The 18,901-nt window shown below is 36.0% G+C and overlaps 1 protein-coding gene across 1 annotated transcript in view; it reads right to left on the bottom strand.

Annotated features, from left to right (window-relative positions):
* The window catches only part of LOC131343943 (polycystin-1-like protein 1), a 48,178-nt gene that overhangs the window by 9,024 nt on the left and 20,253 nt on the right, over positions 1 to 18,901 (bottom strand). Inside the window, exons 4-32 of the mRNA XM_058375826.1 lie at positions 18,466 to 18,598; positions 18,157 to 18,360; positions 17,181 to 17,365; positions 16,307 to 16,510; positions 15,402 to 15,556; positions 15,084 to 15,317; positions 13,718 to 13,840; positions 13,569 to 13,634; positions 13,306 to 13,461; positions 12,067 to 12,144; positions 11,784 to 11,926; positions 10,900 to 11,020; positions 10,485 to 10,608; positions 9,137 to 9,329; positions 8,803 to 8,859; positions 8,529 to 8,717; positions 7,586 to 7,636; positions 6,717 to 6,824; positions 5,379 to 5,530; positions 5,177 to 5,277; positions 4,883 to 5,078; positions 3,986 to 4,069; positions 3,697 to 3,904; positions 2,927 to 3,033; positions 1,646 to 1,862; positions 1,168 to 1,341; positions 946 to 1,062; positions 172 to 241; positions 14 to 93 (exon numbers count right to left, since the gene is read on the bottom strand). Of these exons, the coding sequence (XP_058231809.1) occupies positions 14 to 93; positions 172 to 241; positions 946 to 1,062; positions 1,168 to 1,341; positions 1,646 to 1,862; positions 2,927 to 3,033; positions 3,697 to 3,904; positions 3,986 to 4,069; positions 4,883 to 5,078; positions 5,177 to 5,277; positions 5,379 to 5,530; positions 6,717 to 6,824; positions 7,586 to 7,636; positions 8,529 to 8,717; positions 8,803 to 8,859; positions 9,137 to 9,329; positions 10,485 to 10,608; positions 10,900 to 11,020; positions 11,784 to 11,926; positions 12,067 to 12,144; positions 13,306 to 13,461; positions 13,569 to 13,634; positions 13,718 to 13,840; positions 15,084 to 15,317; positions 15,402 to 15,556; positions 16,307 to 16,510; positions 17,181 to 17,365; positions 18,157 to 18,360; positions 18,466 to 18,598 (4,030 nt within the window). The remainder of the gene's footprint in view (positions 1 to 13; positions 94 to 171; positions 242 to 945; positions 1,063 to 1,167; positions 1,342 to 1,645; positions 1,863 to 2,926; positions 3,034 to 3,696; positions 3,905 to 3,985; positions 4,070 to 4,882; positions 5,079 to 5,176; positions 5,278 to 5,378; positions 5,531 to 6,716; positions 6,825 to 7,585; positions 7,637 to 8,528; positions 8,718 to 8,802; positions 8,860 to 9,136; positions 9,330 to 10,484; positions 10,609 to 10,899; positions 11,021 to 11,783; positions 11,927 to 12,066; positions 12,145 to 13,305; positions 13,462 to 13,568; positions 13,635 to 13,717; positions 13,841 to 15,083; positions 15,318 to 15,401; positions 15,557 to 16,306; positions 16,511 to 17,180; positions 17,366 to 18,156; positions 18,361 to 18,465; positions 18,599 to 18,901) is intronic.

Genomic DNA, 18,901 nt, shown 5'->3' with positions numbered 1-18,901 from the left:
ACTGCTTCCTCACCTGACATTTATTCCTCCATGGTGAAACTGTGCTCCATGAATCGTTCAGCTCAGACACATCATCCCTCAACAGAAATGCATCTGTGAATGTATTATTAACACCTTACACTGACAGCAGAAAAAGGCAATACTCATATGGAGAAGATTGCTTGATAATACCATCTACAGAGAAGATGTAAGGCATTCGGACTTTATACTGATCCCCTGAATGGCTGCCATATTTGTTTGTCTATAATTGCAAGAGAAAAAGAGGGATGAAGACGTATTATAATATACAGGGAATTAAGGTAGAATCTAATGATAAAATGATACATTGTTAAGATGAAAATGAAGTTAAACAGTGCACGATTACATATTTTAAGCAGAAGTATAAATGAATAATGAATTCAAATACACCTTCCCTCACTTTTATTATAATACACACACACACACACACACATTTTTCCAAAAAGAGTGGTATAAAGTTCCCCAACAGCAATGTGAAAAATTGGTGGAGAGCATGGAGCCAAAACGCATGCAAATCGGGGTTATTCCACCAAATACTGATTTCTTAATGTTATTTAGCCAAAGCATTAACACAATATGTTTATAAATTATTTGCATTTTGTTTTATTTGAGTTATTAAAGCTCTGCAAATACCGCATGATCTTGGGTTATTTTGATGTGTTGTCATTCCCTTTAAATATACACTCTAAACTTTTAAACAGTATGTACACATTTTGAAAAGGCATAATAGTAAAGAAATGGATCATTATATTTGGCTAGCATTAGCAAAAAGAAACAGTCTAGTTTGATGCTAATTTCCACAGTAGGAGGTGCTAGTCAACAGATTTTTTTGGGCGTTCTCTTCATGTTTGTGCGTGACATTTAATAATGTTCATGCAACACTGCTGCATTATTTTAATGACAAGATATGAACAAATTAGATCTGACCTTGCTGATGCGGAAGAGGAAGGACATAAGAGAGCCTAAAGGCAGCAGAGTAAGAGCACACAGTCCTGTCCACACTGAGAGCAGTGAAACACCAATCAGACCTGACTCCAACCAGTACTGCCATCATGAAAACACAGAGTAAAGTCAATATGGAATCAAGACTGATCTTCAAAATAGGGATACTGTATCAATTCACTGTGATCAGTTTGTGTAAATGTTTACCTGGTCTTCTTGAAAGAATATGAATATGCAGTTAGCACACATGTAAGCCTGCAGCAGCAGGAGACATACACTCAAGCGCTGAGTGTGTGTATGCGTGCTGTAAGATGGACGACTGTAAACAGACAGCCATGGGTGCAAGTCCTCTAAGTAATCAGTAAGATTTAGACACAGCAGCTAAACAGAATGAGACAGTAAGACATAAAGGAATTGTTACCATTAATAATTAAATGGTTTTAATGGTAATAATGGTTTCAAACTTTTGTAAACACAATGTGGCAGTATGGTTATTTAGGGATTTCACCCAAAAAACGACATTGTTTGTTTGTTTGTTCAATATTATGGCTATTGTATATCTATTTATGATGTTATCCAAATTAAGTGCATTTCATTGGGGATTGGGAGGCATACAGTACACAAATGTACATACTGTAACGAGTGCTTCACAAAAGAGAGTTTCTAGCTCAATGCTGGCACTCACCTCTCTGAATGTTAGCTGTCTGTCTAAAGCAAGCAGCTTTCGCTCCACTCGTCCATCTCCTTCATCCACTGCCAACCAGCACTGCGCCAGAAAGGTCCAAGTTGATCCATCTTCTATGTCTTTCACCATCACATGTTTCAGGAACCAGCTGGGAGACATACCTCCACCATCGTGCCACACACACACCTGCCATACTTGGCCCAGACTCTGGGCTGAGCTGAAAAATCACACAGCATATGGTTGTGGTTAAAGTGGTCAAAGTGGTAAACGAAAATTATTCTGTATGTGTAATTAATGCCCAAACATGTTTGGTGTCTCAACCCACATAGCAGACGGGTCTGGGCCAGATCTGGCATTAAGCCGGCACTGCTGGCTGAGTTCTGGCATGGCAAGTGGTATGTCAACCAGATACAGACCAAGTCTGGCAGTGATGGCATTGTTTATATGATGGCATGCCAGATGTGGCCCAGTTATGGTTTGGTTTATGTGGTGTGGCCCAGTGCTGGCCCACGTCTGGCCCACCTCTGGCAAACCAGACATGGGCCACCAAAGGGCAATCATTCTTTGTGGAATGACGGCCGAGTGTAAGTGCATTGTGTGGGCCAGATCTGGGCCAGACCTATTTTGCTATCTGGGAAGTGTCTTGCCTTAGATTTGCACTGGAGCTCCAAGGCTAAGGTGTACAGTATAGCTAGTAAATAGGGCAAACGTATAGCCATCAGGTAGCATTGTGCAAATGGTATGATTACAGTTGCTTCACACAGTTTGGTTGAATTTATAGTATTTCAAATAGATTTTTTTGTGCTATTATCTATTATCCCTAAATATTAAAGAAAGCTCTTATTCAGGTAGGAAGTGTGGCATGACAGTTTTGTTCTAATTTACAAATTAACAAATTCATTTAAAAATACAAACATTATATATACTGTATTGTGCACAATCTTTTATTTTGCACATTAGAGGCTTTCAAAGTAGAAACTTGCAAAATACATACTGCTACTAATCTGCTAGTTACTTACTATATTTAAATCTAAATCATGTAAATACACATTTATTATTTTGTTTTGTGAAATCTTTTTACATACATGAGTGTGTGAGGATCAGAACTTTGAATAGGGCTAAATTGCTTCTGTTATTTGTTAGCTACAGTGCAGATAAACTAAACATGTTAAAGCTAATAGGCTAAATTTGGTATTATAAAAGTTTTCTGTACATTTTAGGCATTATGTGATACTGAAATATTGCCTAGCTGTCATATTAAAAATGCTGCTGTGCTGTTACCTCAGAATAAACGTTGTCCTGGAATTGCGGGTGAAGAGTGTGTGGTCAGGATTGCTGAGCTCTCTCGTTTGAGATACTCCTTTCTCACCATACAGAACTATATAAACCTGACACCAGAGAAAAACAGGAATAAAATTATATAATCTATAGACTATCAACATAAACCATAACATAGTATAGCATATTTATCTCTATATGTGTGTAATTCTGTGCAACCTCTTGCTTTGTGCAAAGGTGCGTTCTTAATGCTACAGCATACAAAGACATATAATCAATTTTGTGCTTGAGACACAAAATTTGACTTTGGCAAATGAATGAAAAATTACTTGGTCTTGTTGACAAAATACAACTTGACAGCAATTAGTGACAACAGAAAGCGTTAACACAATCACCAAAAAAGAACTAGACTCTTGTTCAGAGGCAAGGTATACTCTGTATTCCCTGTCATTCACAGCAACACTAGCCAATCACAGTAAGCTCAGATACACAGAAGAGGGTACATCACATTTGCTTCTTGCCCTGTGCACAGGAGCAATGCTTTAAAAAGGTTGATTGGTTTCAGGGGTTTCTGAGTAAGCATAAATTAGCCTTCACTCTCCCCAGTTGTTAGCTATTGAATAATAGGGAAGAGCTGGCTGGTGGACTTGGCCAGAAATGACCAAATTGGAAAAATTTAACCAAATTGGAAAAATAACCACCTGAGGCATTAATGCCCATTTACAGCTTGTTCAATATATTCCATTTTTAAGTTCACAAGATTTGATTAATACCTTTGCTGTCATTCTGGCCCTTGATCTAAGGCCTGTGTCGATAGTAACAGCATAGAGGAACTGGTCTGTAGGACTGTTGTCTGGCAGGAGGAATGTTCCCAAATTCTTTTCCACTTGAATATCAGCATGATTACAAAACACCAACAGCACAGCGTAGAGAGCCATTACTGCCACCATTACAATAAACACCACCGGGTTGGCATGGATGCTGAAAAAGAATCCAAATTCAGAATTCAAAAGCAAACAAAGAAGGACTGTGAATTAATAAATACAAGCATATAAACATTACCTTATGTATTCAGTGATGTCTGAAATACTGTGAATGCTTTGGATCATCTGATGTGCAACAGTGAATGATGAGAGCTGGTTGCAACTGAAAGATTATTAGGACAAAAACACAAATAATATATGGAGGATGTCTTCAATTACAGTGAATTACAAAGCAGGCAGAATACAATAAAAACAAAGAGCTTTTAAAATAGTTGATTAACATAAGGTACAGTAATTATAAAAAAGACACACACACTTAGAAACCTCAGTAAGAAACCCATCCCATGAACCTTTTCATCCACACAAGCTAGCTCTTCCCTATCACACGGATGCTACCAACAGGGTGGGTAAAGGCAAAAGCTTGAAGCCAGCCAATGCATCTTTTCATTCTGTTGCTATTGCTATGTCATGAACTCACTCTGATGGACAGGGCGAATCTACCCAGATAACATTGACAATTCTGCTCTCCTAACAGTGGCACAATCAGTATTCAAACCCACAATATCTCAAAATATTTGAAGCCAGGTGTATATCATGGTATCTGCTTACATCTTCTAATTTCTAAAGAAAATAACAAAAAACTTATATTGATACCACCCAATTTTCTGTCCAACTTTTCTTCTTAATAGTTAAATCTTATCACTGTGCAGCTGCTAAGTGACATTTCAGTATCTATTAGCAGCGGGGTCATGGAACAGAGCAGTGTTGCATGTGTTATTATGTCATAAAATATACAAATCAATAAGCTTCTAATATGCAAATGTAGACCATTTAATTCTGTGTTGCCAGGGAAGAAACTATGTTCACTTGTTCTCATTTGTCATACCAATTTAGAAATGCATAACTAAATCTGTACATGAATATTTTAATATAGTTAAAAAAAAAGCTGATCTACATAGTGGGACATGACCAGTACCTGCAGTTGACTTTGGTTGAGGTGAAGCTTGGGAGCACAGAACATCCATCAGATTTCCAATCTTTTACACCATCCCAAACTAAGCATTGAGTGGAATCAACACTTAGCGTATAGTCCACTTCATCTGCTATGTACTTATTTTTAGCTCTTTTATCATAGTCTGCATTGAGGAGCATCAGGTACGCGATCCCAGCATCTGCAATCCAAGTGAAACCAGACAATATTCAGTTTATATATCAATGACCTTCTCATATGCATCCTGCACTTTCCATATGTTCCACAATGTCTAGAAACCTTTCAATGATGAAGCAGGTAGAAAGATCTGCGCCACTTGTCCTTTCCAATGGTAGACCTTATGTACATTGTACAAAGAAGGCGTTGGTCTTTGGTGCATTCTGTAACAAAGGAAAAGCAATGTTATACAAATCTTTTTTTAATGTTAAAGCTGTAAAATAAAATTTGAGACATAATATAAATATAGGGCTGTGTATTTAACCTGAAGAGCAGCAAGATGGGGAAAGCGCATCTTGATGGTCTTCTGAACTTCACTATAATCTGCACAGCCTTTTTCAGAAGTTCAGCTGTGATGTTGAACTGATGAGTGTTCACTTCAGAGCGTGAGAGTGTGAACTTCACCCCTGTGCTCTTCTTGAATGGAAATGACCAGATTTTAGTGATCCACACAAAAATCTAATGCAAAATTGGCAGATGCATCGATTGAGCACTAAATCCACCATTCCCTTTAGAAGAGCTTAGCAAAATGTTACATGTAACAAGTAACAAGCTATGGTAGCTTCTTCATGCTTCTTCATTATTCAGTTTAATGCTATGACTGGAAATCTATTCATTAATTTTACCCTGTTCCGGCTGATGGTGAATATTGAACACTGGGCATGAGGTAAGAATACCTTAGATAGTCCATCACAGGTACCATGCACAAACATATTCACCAATGTATTCACATTTAGGACAATTTAGCATACACAATCCACATACTGTGAACAGAACATGAGAAATTCCAAACAGATGTGCGACAGCAACAATATCAACTGTACCACTGCCCACTGGAAGTCTATCTCAACCAAAACCTTCATAAATAGTGGTTCAAATTTTCATATATTTGCTTCAAATTACATTGTTAAATAAATTATGTTGCTAATTAGAAGGATGGAATTCCCAATTAGCACTAAAATTCTGCAGTTAAGCTTTGGGAATTTGGAGAGAATGGACAGAATTCTAGCAAACTTAAATGAAGTGATTCTAGTTGTGCAATATGGCTATCCTCACAGCATTACAGTGTTCAGGGCACAATGTTTATAGATTACAGTAGATCATCCCTGCTGAAAAGTTCAGCTTGGTTTCACAGGGTACAGATAAAACATAGGTCAAAGTGGTCAAGCTGGTAGACAATCTTTCCAGTTCTAATTTCCGTATTTTGTGAACATTGATTTTATTTTTGACTTTATTGTTGTGGTCTCTGCTCAGTCTGTAATTTGGCAGCTGGTAGCTGGTCAGTCTGAGCTAGATTTTTCAGCAGGAATAATGTGTCCTAAATAATATCTGCTCACCAGTGTGGCATTAATCAACTGGACATATTATAAGGCTGATATAAGGCAGATATAAGACAGGAAAGTTTATAGGTGAGGCCAACTACCATTAATAGTTTCATACATTAGCCTCACAGTGCTGAGAAGCAAATGTATTGCACTATATTTGTGGAAAGGGGAACATTGTGAAATTTGTGAAAGTTTAAATGCAAGCTGGAACACATGAATTCTTGAGAACACGTCAGGTTTTGTCAGTGTTAATGAAATAAAAGAAATTAAAAGTGTACTTCTCGCTTCTGGAACTCAATGATGAGTCGAGTGGACAAGTGTCTCATTTTGATTTCTCTTCTGGTGCTGCAGTTGAAGAGTTTCATGTCAGCAACATGTCCATTCACCTGGAAAGTACACCATGCATGATGTCAGTTTAAAAAATCAGAGAATACATAATGTTGCACTGAAAAAAATAACACTATAACACTGTAAAAGAATAAATTAAGAATAAACTAAACAGTCTGCAATAATAAAACATATTATGATGTTACTAGTGTATATTCTACAGCCTGTAATGCAGTGATGGGTCAAGTGGGTAAGGATTGGGGTTGTTGAACAGAAAGTTGGTGTTCAAGCCCCAGCCCCACCAAGGTGACACCACTGGTTCCTTGAGCACCCCCCCTGCTCTATGGGACTGCATCATAGCTGCCCCTGTGCTCTGACCCCAACCTCCAAAGCTCAGATACTTGAAAAAAGAATTCCACTATGCTGTAATGTATGTGTGGCAAAGTCTTCATTAGTAAGCATCAGTTTTAATTTTAATTGGCTAAGCCCTGCCATGTGACCATCAGTAAGATGCAGATGGTATGGAACTAAGTGTGAAAAACAATAAACTAATAATTCTATCCACAACATATAGAAGTACAAAATTAATTCAAATAAAGATTGAATTGTACATTGTAGTTCATTTTACCTGTAGTGGAGTCCTTGCCCAATGATATGGATTCTGCCTATAGGATATGATTAAAGTGATGAAGCAGGATTTTTCATCATAATCTCTGTTTAGGTGTTTAATCACTGCCATGTAAGGAATGTAAAATGTTGTCAAATCAACATTTTTTCTTGTGAGTGGCAAATCAAAATTCTGCCACACTGCCAATTTTACGAACGTGGTATTCAGACTGAACTGAGGCTCTCTCCTGGACAGCAAGTATATCTGGAATAAAAAGAGGTTAAGACATAACATATAATAAAACAGATGGTAGATGGTCATGAGGTCACATGACTTATATCCTTAAAGGTCATGTACAATATTTGAATTTATTTAGAAAACATAATTTTCTGTAAATCTGACCAAATATTTGGTGATTGCACAACCTTTGTGTGACCAAATTTTATTTGCATGATACATGTATTATAGCTTTCAATATCTTGCTAAAAATGTGAATTATACAAGTGTCCTTTGACTCTGCATTCAACAAGCCAGAACCTTAGGTGTCCAAAGAGTTTCTTCATGGACATACATGCAACTTGAACATTTTTAGGTGTATCTTTAGGTATTTAAAATCAAGAAAATAATCTCAAGGTAACAACTAAGAATTGATCCAATATGCAGCTGCAAGATTTAAAAAAAAAAAATCTTCTAAGCTTCTCCCTCACCACCCCATTGCTCTGATCATGAGACTGTCTTCCTGTTTCTACCAAATCAGATTTTAAACACTGATGCTGGCCTACCAAACCAAAATCAGCCCAGCCTATTGCCTACCTGAAGGCATTAATCTCACCCTACTTATCTGCACCACATTCTGTTCAAGCCTGCATTCTGGCATCACTCAATTCAGCATCCCTTGAGACACTAGGTAGACATGCATCAAGACTTTTGTCTATGGCTCTTGGCTATCCTTTTCACCAAGTGGTTAAATGAGTATGAAGAAAACCTTGACATTTGCCATGTAACCTTGATGTTTTGGAACTATAGCTTTTTTTATGTTTTATATAAGTTTTTTTGTTATAAGTCATTTTGATAAACCAGTCTGAATGAAGACATCTGCCCAATGCTGTAAATGTAAATGTAAGTCATGTTGATGTTCCAATAATCTTTGACTTACCAACACTGATTCAGTAGTGATGTAAAGAACATCAAGTGTTAACCTGGAAGAAGGAATCTGAGCTTTCAGAATATATGAGAGGATGTGTATGACAGCCTTCACCACCCACACATCCAATAAGTTGGACTCACGAAAGGAGGATAGATTTTGAATATATTTTGTCACCAGTACTGCACTGTCAAACGTCACCTGCAAAGGGGTATCATACATGAAACTTTCTAAATGTTGCAATGCTTGAGTATGAAAAAAATATCTATGAAAAGATAATACTCACTTGATTGGAAACTTTCATAAGATCTACAAGAGTGTGAAGGATATCAAACAGCAGTTCCTGTGAGACACAAAACTATAACTGAATGCTGTATAATAATATTGGATTTCATTTGTTTATTGTTACTATTTTTTTTTTTTACAATGAAGGGCAAAAACCATGAAATAGAATACACTAATATTAATGGATTTCATTAGTCACATGCAGAAAATATACCACACTAAAATACAAAACATTCATTGCATTGCTCTTACATTGCTTCCTCTGTCGAAAAATCTCTTGAAGATTGTTTTTAAGAATTAAATGCTATACTTGTGGCATAGGTAGTCTATAATACCTGGTTTGTGGCATCCAGTTGACAAATCACTGAAATGAGAGCGGCTCGTGTTTGTGTCTGTAGTTTCACGCAAGATTCTGGGTCTAAACTCAAACGGTTCAATGTGGAAGTCAGGAGAAAGATGTAATTCATAATGTCTTGGGGGTTCTCCATCTGTATTAGAGTGGTTAGATTCCTCAGACCATACACAAACCTAGACAGTAAGAAAATACAGTAATTGTTAGACAGAGAAAATTAAAACATTTTCTTTTAGTAATATTATTATTACACAGTAAGTCTTAGAGGACTTACTGTGTAATAATAATAGGTTCAGGAAATTGCTTGAACAGCATAATATGCTAGAATATGTCACTTCACTATGATATTATTACAGAATCTATATATTTCCAGTGTAAATAATGAACACTGGGAAATTCGTCAAGATGTTATAAACTGTTAAAACTGAGATGCTGTGGTAGAAGCACAACTTAGCTTGTTGCTGTTTATATTTTCAAAAATTATGATGCACAGAGAGAAGGTTGAAAATTAGCAATGGAAATTAGGAGCAAAATGTTTAGGGTGGCTTCTTTGGTTGTTCCTGTGCTTTGACATTGAGCGTTGACATAAGCAATCTGTCATTTTGGTTTCATGCAAAAGTACTTCCCTATATAGTGTGTACTACAAGAAAGTCAGGAAGGTACTTTATAGTTCAAGAATAAAGGGCTACCTTCACAATTGTTAATGAGAATTTTTAATGAATAAAAAGCATAAGGTGCATGCATTAAAATATAATAGACTTAGTTGGATCCAGTGCAAGCTGGATCCATCTTACAAGTGCAAGCTGGTGCATCTTACAAGCTGATGAATAATGCCATATCATTAAATTAAACCAGTTTTGTATTTTATGGTTAATGTAATAAATTTCAGCTATAACTATTCATGCAGCAATGCCATCTTATTTATATATAATCGTATTGTACTTTTTTCTTTTTAAATTTTGCTGCTTTTATTTTACATTGTATTATTTCAGTCCCTACTTTCCATTCATTCTTTGGTTTTAAAAGCAGCAGTCTCTGTTTTTTTGTCTTGTAGTCTCTCCTAATTCCCCTGTTTTAGAGTCCCTATCCTTCTAGTTTTCTACCAAGTTAACCACTCTAAACTTTCTTCCACTAGCCACTCTGATGCTGTTCTTTTAATCTGATAGTATTTCACAGATTCATGAATTTCTTTCTACATTTTGTACAGCTACAACTGATGAAGCCACTAGAATGAGTGTATAAATGTCTGTTATGGTCTTAACACGCCTAGTCACCTGTGTTTACTACTACTACAATAAATCTGAATGGACTGGTGACTGAAAAAAACATACAATTTCTCATCTGGATTGGAAAGAGGCATTGAATCTCTCTTAAAACTCGGCCAAACTTTGACGTTCACAGGACATGGCTTGGTAGATGCTCCAAATCTGTTTCCAACTTTAATGTAGATGGTGACTGCAGGAGACAAAATGTAAGACAATGTTGAGTGTTAGAGCACATTATACATAAATAGCTATAGAATTAAATTCAACATATTTGTTATTATGTATACACATATAACAAGCTGCATGTTGTTTAGAAACTTTCTTAATCAACATTGAACACTGAAACGGTAGACATATCGATGAATACAAAGATTAAAAATCTCATAAAGCAGCAGTGCAATTCTATAAGAAAAGAACAAAACAGTTACTGTGTTTATGTACAGTATATATGTTAATAGTTTTTGCAATTCTTTAAATCTACCTTTGTAATCATCATATGGATCTCCTGATGGAAGATAAAAATAGTGTTGATAATCTCTGCCCTGATAAACAAGTTTCTTTGTTGAGTTTCCCACACTAAAGCTGTATTCATACAAGAGATCCTGTAAAGAGAACACATCAAATTATTATTATTATTATTATTATTTTTATTTTATTTTTTTTAAATGCAAGAGTTTCTTGATATTGTCTTGATATGGTCTAACTTTCCATTAGTATGATGGAGTAACATTACTCTGTACCAAAGTATCTGAATATAAAAGTTGACAAAATCACAATAAATGAATGTTCAACATCTCTTGATATTCACAATAAGAATTCTATAATACTTTTTATTATAAGGGCCAAATTGTGATGGTCTTGTGGGGTGTTTCCAATATGCAGTGGTGAGTACCCACTAAAAGTGGTCCAAGGAAAGACAACCAGTGAACCGGCAACAGGGTCATGGGCACCCAAGGCTCATTAACACGCAGTGGTGGTGAATACTAGCTTGCCTGCTCCAATCCCACAAAAGCAAATTGCTGAAAAAGTTAATGCTGGCTATGATATACATGTGTCAGAAGAGTGTGCTGTGTATGGGGCTCTGTAGTTATAGAGCAGAAACCACCGAAACGAGTCCACTGACCTTGGAGCAATGAAAGAACATGGCCATTTAATTTAGCCAAATTTCATGTTCTTGAACAGTGGGAGATAAGCAGAGAAAACCCAAGCAAACACCGGGAGAACATCTGAAACTACACAGAGCCCCTCACAGAATCTAGAGCTGTGAGGCAGCAGCATTGTGCTGCCCAACTTATCGTATTTGAAAAATATGTTTAACAAATACTTGGACAACAGTAAGAATTGATGCCCAACATAAATACAGACCTCTTTTCCTGAACTGCAGAAGATGCTGAATTGTGTGTGGAGCTCAAAACCTGAGCTGGGCTGCACATAGCACATCATCCCCTCTGGAGCAGGGTGTGTGGAGAAGAACAGCTGGGTCTTTCCCTGCAGAACCTGCTCAGAACCTGGCATCAGAAATTAGGAGACATCCCTCATTACTCACCTCATCCTCTAACAGGCTGTAGATCCAGGCTTAAAGGTATAAACAATGAGACTATTTATATCTGGCCATGAACACCAGAAGTAGTGGTGGTGATAAACTTACTTGCAGAGACTTCCAGCATGTAAAGACTTTTCGGCGTTAGCATCATGGGTTTAAATGTGATAACAGGAGAGGATATTCCTGAAATATTCAAATCACAGAAAATGAACAGAAATCTCTAGTTTAGCAATGATCAGATTCATTTTCTGACAAAGATCCAAGTCTGAAATGTATAGTCATGTAGAAATCCCAGTCTAACGAGAAAATCCGGTTCCTCATGAGGTAAATTATAACATGGCGTTTTTGTGGTTATGTGAATCGATTACTCTGTTATTTTTGGAATTGTGCAATACTATTATTTTTGAAAATAAGCTTCTTTCAACTCTCTACATAACAGCATTTACTACAAGCTTTGATGCACTTAGTAACTTTGAAGCTAGCACTTGGCAAATAGTAATAAATAGGAATGTATGTTGCTATGTGGCTCCAAATAATGCTGTTTAAACCCAGACATTCTTATATGCACAACTTGAACATTGGTGAATAACTGCATGACTATAATCATTTAAATAAAAAAAATTGTTATTAAATACCTTAGATCAGGGATGTCTAATCTTATCCACAAAGGGCCAGTGTGGGTGCAGGTTTTCATCCCAATCTAGCAGAAGCCACACCCGATTCCACCTATTTAATCAACTGATCTTGGCTTTCAATAGACATTGTTTGGAATGAAAACCTTCACCAACACTGGCCCTTTGTGGATGAGATTGGACACCGCTGCCTTAAATATGTAGTAAAATTTTCATATATAGTGCATGGTTTTTTATTTATCACATGATTTGTACACATGATTTGTGTATTTTAACATGTTCAACAAGAAGGTCATGTGCTTTTATTATCAGATGTGATCATCCACAAGAACCATCACAAACTGTTCACATGATGTCATGTGTTTATTTGATTTTACCTGTGTTATGTCAGGGCATAAAATGTCCTGGGGAAATTCTTACTTCTTATGTTTTCCATGTGAGCACAAGTGAAAGGTATGTGCTTTTTTCCCCTAAGGGATTCTTTACCAATCTAACCTACAGAATATGAAATATTCCTGCATGTTGTATTGTAAAACATAGTGTCCTCCAATGTCCTAAAATTTCCAAGACAAATAAATCATAGGACTTGGCATTAGTGCCACAAGACCCTTAATTATCAGCTACTCAAAGTTTGAATTTAATTCTGCTTAAATAAAAGTACATACCAAATAAATACCTATAAATTTACATATGAGAAAAATTGAAGAATCACCTGTGGATGTGAAGGACTCAAAGAGTGCAGGCTGGATGAGCTCTCTGTGAAGATCCAGCAGGGTTTTCTCAGACACCACACGGTTGAGGCTACCAGGACCTACCAGGTTATCACCATCATATTCGCTTGAATGCGAATTGTCTAAATTGTGGGGTCCTGAATTCACAAAACAATAAATAAAAAAATACATATTATTGATAGTCATACTTTTATATAGCTATTATTACTGCTTGTGAAGATCAAAATGAGAGTGCAATGTCTACCATTTGGTCGGCCTATTGAAACCCCTGAGTCTGCTTCCTCTATCCCAGAATAAAAATCTTCATAGTCTGTGGGGAATACAGAAAAATAACAGTAATTTCATGTTGATGACGTAGCAAAGTACAACTGTAACACCCTGTTATTTTCTCACCTAGATATCCATGCTCTTCAGGATATTCAGCTACAAAATCCTTCTCGCTCATGTTTTTATTTTCGGTTGGAAAATGGAACGGAGCAAAATCCATGTCATTGATATCACCTGAACCCATTTCAGCTGTAAGGACAGAAATATGATTCAGTGATCCAACGAAGGCAAGCTGAAAGTAAGAATCATTTACAAGAAATACAAGACTTCAATATTATGAAGTGGGGAATGAAAGAATGGAATGTGCATGTATTATAAGATTAAATTCTGGTGTTTTACATTGAAATAAATGTCCACGTAATAGTTCAAATTCATAATTTCAAACTCATCCTGCTCGTTTTCTGATTTGATATCCATATATATTGCAATATTCATGATTCCTTTAAATATGGATTTCTTGTCTACATAAAGAAAAATCTTAAGGGTACTTTGATTGTCCCTCTGGAGGAAACTTTTAAGCAAATGTTTCCCAACCAGAAACTCTTACAACCCCTTAAAGAACTCTTTTTATTTCAATGTACAATTATTGTAAATTGTCATTGCAAACAACCTGTAAGCAAGACTGGAGGACAAAACATGCTCTGGTGAATTTGTCAGTGATTAATCTATCAATAAATCAGTAAGCATTACTTTTGAACAATAACTTTATCTTTAAAAAATCTTGCTTCTGTCTGTAGAAAAAAAAAGCCAATTTTTATTTGCTTTCTGTGCTATGTTTATACTCACCTTTTTATGATTGGGTTTATCAAACATATCATCTAGATCAAGAGGTGACTGGATCCCAGTTTTAAATAGAGAGGCATTTAATTTCATAAATCACTTGGCTTATAATTTTTATATCGCCTGAAATTATCCTTGTACATATAAAACCAAATTCGTTTGACCTTTTGTCACATCCACCCAGTACAGTTCACTCTCTCGCCTCCAGGGGGCATCCTTCTCCAAATTCTGTTGACAAATTTAATTCCCGTTCACAGATATAAAGACATGGTTACTATTGTCGAAGTGAAGCCTTGAAGTTTTTTTTATTTAATAAGTGTGTAGACTCTTGTCTTGCCTTGTTTCTTTGCCTATTTGACTGAGTTTTGGATTGTGGACTTGCTTGTTACTAAACCTGGACTATCCCAGCATCTCTGACCACTGCTTTGTTCAAGCAGTGTTTATACTTCATATTACTTCATATAGCATTATGGTATGTATTACGAAAGTGTGACATTTGGATGCTTTTTTCATATCCGTTCCTTTTGGCATCTATGAATTAAATATTGATGTGTAATCATGACTGAAGATGGCTACAAGGAGAATAATTCAACTATGCCTAACTATTTAGAAAAGATCTCAGTTCACACATTGTAACTGTTCAGCCTCATACCTGATGCACTCTCAGACAGCAGGACTAAAAGGGATGGATTCTTCTGCTCCATTGAACTCCTCCGCCTGGGCCATCTGACAACACTGTCATCTGTGATCTTAATGTCATCACTGCTGGATGTTTCATAGTGATTTAGGATGGACAGAGGCACAGACGTGGCAGGCTGCTGAAAGAAGCTTTCATCCTCCTCCAGTTTAGAAGGTAAGCTTATGTCCAAACTGCCACAGAAAGGCACTGGAGGACAGGAAAAATTAAAAAGAAACTAACATAAGTGCCATGCAGTTACACCAATGATCAGAAGATTTTAAATATTCTTACCATCTGGTATGCTTTTGCTAGATGCGTTTACTAAATATAGCTTCCAGGAGTAGGTGATATTTATAGGACAGCGTTTACATGCAGTTGTGACTGAAAATTTTTCGCTCCAGTTGACAGAATTTCCTCTGCACTCTTTGCAAGATACATGAATAATGCTGCAGAAAAATTAGAAGTCAGAGCAAGTCTTTATATTATAGATATATATATATTTATATATATTTATATTTAATCAGTGGTTTACTCTCAACAGATTAGATTTGTTTAAGAATTGCTTAAATTTCATTCATTTCTATAGTGAATTATGTAAATGACATTATGTCATGTACACTTACCTGAAATATTCACCACACTGTCTGTACTTAATGCCATGTCATGCACGTCATATTATCTGTGTTAAATGTTATTTCTGTGCTCTCTCTAGAGATTGCTGTAGCCTTTTAAGGGCCTTAAATCTATTATTCAAAACTATTGGAATAATTAGATTTTTTTTCTGATCATCGGAAGCAAATCGCAGCAATGGAATAATTGGATAATAGTATCAGTAACACTCTTATTTTTCCTAAGCAAATTTTATCTTCAATTTATGGAACTGTCTTGTTTGAGTTCTTATATTGCTTATTATGTGGATAAAATGTCAATATTAGGTTATAAGCTGGCAATTGTTACAATATATAACTTTTTTAAGTGACATTATCTTCTTAAATTCTCAGCTCTTGTCAGAGAGTCATATACTTATATACATATATATGTATGTATAGAGCAGTTTCTGGCTGTGTACTGACACTGTCTATATTTTTTCTGTAAATTCTTCTTCTGACATTTTTTATCTTTGTACAGTATATGTGCAATATTATTTTGAAATGAACAAAGATGAATTCTGCATGTTTAATGCTATGCATATGTACCTGGTTGGTTTGGATGTCATGGTGATGAACATCTCGGAGGAAGAGGATCGATTTCCGCTTTGAACAGTAAGTGTCAACTTGAACAGGTCACAGTTAGAATTCAGAGATGTTGCAGGAAACGTCAGCAATGCAGAGGAAGTCTGAACCTGCTTAGAGAAGCAGGAGGTCTCAGCCGTGTTTACTGGCTTGCACTTCCACCTGTAACTATGAGGAGAAAAGGTCACAATAACTGATAGATGGTTAAAGGTAAGCAACTAGGTTTCTTTTGTTGTTGTTGTTGTTTAATGTATTAATATTTTAGAAGTCTGTATACATGCATATACTTAAAACATTTAGTGACAAATGGTAATTTTTTCTTTATTCTTATAATTAATAATGTCAAATTTGGCTAATTACTTTTTTAGTGCTTTAACCATGTCTGGTAGTGCCACAGGGAAAAATCTTAACAATCTTAACTTAATAAACAATCTTTGTTTTTTTTTAAATCCTTATCCTTAATGATTATTAAGTGTATTGGGGCAAAAAATAAAATTGTTTTTTTTTTTTTTTAGGAAACCTCTACAGTGTTTATCAATAGACACTTTGTAGCATATTTATTTTTAAGAGATTTAAGGGTAAGATTTTTTTACTGGGTATAACCAATGTTAGCACCCATTGTCATCAAATCACTGCATGTGTCTAAACAATTTCTTGTTCATGTTATTTTTCCAGATTTGTTTTACTATGTTTGCATGGCAGGGAAAGGTGCATATGTAAGTTTCAGTGGATGTCAATGAATTCTATTACTGACAAGGTACTTGACTATAAGTTAAAATAAATGGATTGAGTAACTAAACACATACAGACATTACAGTTCACATTAATCTGTGTTTACCTCATAATGGTCTCAGGAAAATCTGGGTCATATGACCTATATCCATCCACAGTGATGTTTGAGTTGCTGTTGTGACGATTAATACACACATTTGTTCCTCCACCGATGATGCTCACAGGTGCGCTCGGCATCACCTCAAGCAGTACAGAGTAGGTGCTGTAAACTATGCTGCCTACAACCTGAACCTGTGCAATGACAAATGTACTGGTTACAATTTAATGCTTAAAAAACTTATTATACAGTTATATCATTAATTTTAATTACTTGTGGATGAACATATTTAATTCACAATTCATTTTGCAGAACATTATTACAGAACAGCCAAATGCCAAATTGCGAAAATTTGACTGTGTGTGTGACCCTCAAACTGACTCAGAACCCAAAGAGGAAACATCTGTCCAGCAACATCAGGAAATTGCTAAGTGATGTTGCTTGGTGCTACTGCACAACTGTAACATATAGTACTGTAATGAAGGTTTTGATGGCACACAACTTTAGAACACAAATTAGTTAACTGCTATTAGACTAGACTGCATTAATCACAGGTTGACCCATGTAGCCATTTGCACCACCATATTTTTAGTAATTTTTATAAACATTTAAAAAAAAATTTGTTCCTCACTACCATTATTTACAGCTAGTTAGCTAGTCAGCTTAGCATATACTGTATGTTCTGGATGGAAGATTTTTTTGGTTACCACAGTAGTGACACAATAGGATAATAGAGACAGTTTCAAGCCACTGAGACTATTTTGTGAAATCAAAAACAGTGAGTAACATTTGTTCATTTGTATAATAGAGAGAGTGCTTAAGTAATCATGCCAAAAACTCATTCCTATCGTTTTCACTACTTTAAACGTTTCAGAAGAATACAACTAATAACAGTATAGCATAACATTGTGGTTAGAATGGAACTCAAATAGAGCTGTACCTCATGTCTATGAAAGAATTTTACAGACAGGAATAATAACTTTACCTTAGCTGCAGCTCTATATGTGCCATAATGAAGGAGGTACCCTGGAAGCTCCAGATGTTGTTGGTTTGTTTTGATGCCTGTGATAGAGAGTTGCAGTCCAGTCGGTCCATACAGAGTCCAGCTGTAGTGGAGACCTTTGGAGATATTGCACTGGATCTGCTCTTCATACGTCACACCAAGCCACACAGGCTGGTAACGCCACACCTGATACATAAAATAAGACACATGCAAAAGTCAGGATGCTAATGAAATCAAGATAAATCTAACAAGTTGCGTCCCATGTTATGGTTGCTTTGATGCATTTCTGACCTGGATCTTGCTGGGTCCCATGTTCTTCACAGATGGAGGTTGGCATGGCTCAAGGATGACAAACATATGTCCTTTTAAAGAGGTAGAGCTCACTAGGTTGGAGACGATCACTTCTACTATGAACTCCCCTGTACTGTGTGATGAAATGTTTTATAGCATTAAACAGATAAAACTCTATCTATAATCATAGTCGGCTGGTATAAAGGGGCTAAACCCTTCCCCTCTTTCAAGGAAAATTATTTAAGCATAAATGTCAGTTTTTGCCAGTCACATTGTAACCACATCTTAACAAATGGCTTATAGTGGATTGTTTTTTTTCTTACTATAAATAATATCATCAGTAATAGTGATAGCTAAAATTATGCATGATGTGAAGTAGAGACTGATGTCTTTCTAGCCCAGAATGTAGATTCCAAATGAGACAAACAAAGTCAAA

Source organism: Hemibagrus wyckioides, linkage group LG23 (assembly GCF_019097595.1).
Source record: "Hemibagrus wyckioides isolate EC202008001 linkage group LG23, SWU_Hwy_1.0, whole genome shotgun sequence".
NCBI classification, from domain to species: Eukaryota; Metazoa; Chordata; class Actinopteri; order Siluriformes; family Bagridae; genus Hemibagrus; species Hemibagrus wyckioides.
Note: the sequence above shows the minus strand (reverse complement) of the source record. Positions and strands in the feature narration are given on the sequence as shown.